This window comes from Saprolegnia diclina, assembly GCF_000281045.1.
Source record: "Saprolegnia diclina VS20 unplaced genomic scaffold supercont1.8, whole genome shotgun sequence".
Lineage (NCBI taxonomy): Eukaryota > Oomycota > Saprolegniomycetes > Saprolegniales > Saprolegniaceae > Saprolegnia > Saprolegnia diclina.
The window spans coordinates 1138772-1140682 of NW_008246075.1; the positions used below are offsets into that span (position 1 = coordinate 1138772).

Here is a 1911-nt window from a genome sequence, read left to right on the forward strand (position 1 = left end):
CTCTGGGCTGGGAATGGTCTTCGCTTCAACGTGGCGATCCAGCGCGGCCTTCAGGAAACCATCGCAGGTCGCTCGTTTCTATCGCAAATGGCAACAGCGGTCAACACATCGTCGGTGGCCGACGAACTAACCTACTGGCGGTCGTACAACTTGTCGATCTTTGAGCTTCAGTGGCAGAGTCGGTGGCAACCCGGCGTCTCCGAGACGGTTGTGGTTTCGAACGCGCTCAAGATGCAGCAGAGCTTCACATTGAAGGCGCTGGACCAAGTTACGGGTCCGTGGTCGTCCCAGAGCCTCTTTTGGATGCCACTCAACGACTTGTACAACTCGATGCTTATGAACCGGAGCTTTGTCCGGGGCACGAGTCGGTACTTTGGCGCCAACATCAGTGCATTACCGGTTATCAACTTGGAGACGTATCGGGGCATGGCCGACAGCCGTGGCAACCTCGTCGGGAAAGCGTGGGTTTTTCATACCTTTATCGGTCCTTACATCAGCATTGACATTCGCTACAAGCTGCGGCCACCGACTCTTGTAGCTGCGTACAACCGGCTCCAAGATGTTGTCTCGGAGCATCTCGCAACGTCGGCAGCAAGGTTTGCATCGTTTGCCAGTCTTCCGTCTGTGGTTTTGACGCCGACGCCGCCTCGGTGGAGAGGTGACTATACGTTTTACGGAGGTGACCCGATGTGCCTCCTCGGTTCTGGTACACCCCACGTGCAGCAGTCGTTTGATTTTTACGACGACTGCTCTCAGACAACGCCGTTGCGGCTGCAGCCGACAGCCCTCACTTTGCTCTTTGCACTTGTGGCGCTCAACGTGACGACGGCTACTATACTACCCACGCCCATCACCTCGATCTGCGCTCTCTCTTCGACGCCAGGCCCTTGTACAACAGCGCTCTCCGCAGCATCCAACTGGCTGAAAGAGGTACCTATTCCAGACGACCTCTTGTCCATGCTCCAGTCATTACCACCGGTTCTTCAGGACACGCAAGTTGGTTTTATGCAGTTTGCAACCTCAGCAAATGGCTCGTGGGTGCTCTTGCAACAGCCGCTGCTCGGCTCCCTTGATGAGCCTTGGACGTTCTATGGCTGGTGCTTCGCAGCCGACTGGGCCGCCGGGCTTCGCCAAGCCGCTTCGTTTGAAGGCGATGTCTCCTCCATTGTCCTTCTCTCCAACGCGTACACAAGTCAGCACTACGTCACGAGCAACCAGCCTCTTTTAGCAAAGTGCTTGCAGCAGAGAGCCATGTAATATAGACCACAGGAGACAAACACAAAATATCACCTCATTTCCAAGCATTTACCTCTCTACGGAGAGCACTTGATGGCGCTACCGCGCCATCTTATCGGCTACCAAACGCATTCATCCATCGATATTAGTCGCCGCAACATTTTGAAGACACGAAAAATGCATTTTCGAGTCATTTTATGGTCTCGAGATGCTCAAGAGCTCCGACTCGTGGTTCCTCTACGTGACGGTGCACACGCCCGACATTGGCAAGCACGACGCCAAGTGCCTCGAGACGGCGCGCAAGGAGCGCGAGGAAGACATGGTGCAGGGCGGCAAGCTCCTCAACGAAGACGAGTCGGACGTCAACTCGGTCACGTCCGAGCTCGAAAAGTCCAAGGCGTGTGCGGACGAGAAGGCCGTCAAGCGCGACGTGTGGGCGTATGTCGAAGACGTGTACAACGTCGAGAAGCCGCAGGAGAAGGACGAAGACATGATGATGACGTCGCAGATCCGCGGCCTTGTCGCGCAGCTCGGCGAAACCTTTGAGATGCTCACCAACCGCCTCGCGGAAGAGGACGAGTCGAGACCGCCACCAAGATGGTCTACTACGTCGTCATGGTTACCTCAGTGTACCTCGTCAGTGTCGGCGTCTTCGCTCTTCTCTACACCTTCTTC

The 1911-nt window shown here is 55.8% G+C and overlaps 2 protein-coding genes across 2 annotated transcripts in view; both read left to right on the forward strand.

Moving 5' to 3' along the window:
* Positions 1-1302, forward strand: part of SDRG_03662 (hypothetical protein) — a 1830-nt gene extending 528 nt beyond the window's left edge. The window contains exon 2 of the mRNA XM_008609299.1: positions 43-1302. Within this exon, the coding sequence (XP_008607521.1) occupies positions 43-1257 (1215 nt within the window). The 3' untranslated portion in view covers positions 1258-1302. The remainder of the gene's footprint in view (positions 1-42) is intronic.
* Positions 1303-1442: 140 nt separating this feature from the next.
* The window catches only part of SDRG_03663 (hypothetical protein), a gene marked incomplete at both ends in the record, with an annotated part of 2863 nt that continues 2394 nt past the window's right edge, over positions 1443-1911 (forward strand). Inside the window, one exon of the mRNA XM_008609300.1 lies at positions 1443-1836. Within this exon, the coding sequence (XP_008607522.1) occupies positions 1443-1836 (394 nt within the window). The remainder of the gene's footprint in view (positions 1837-1911) is intronic.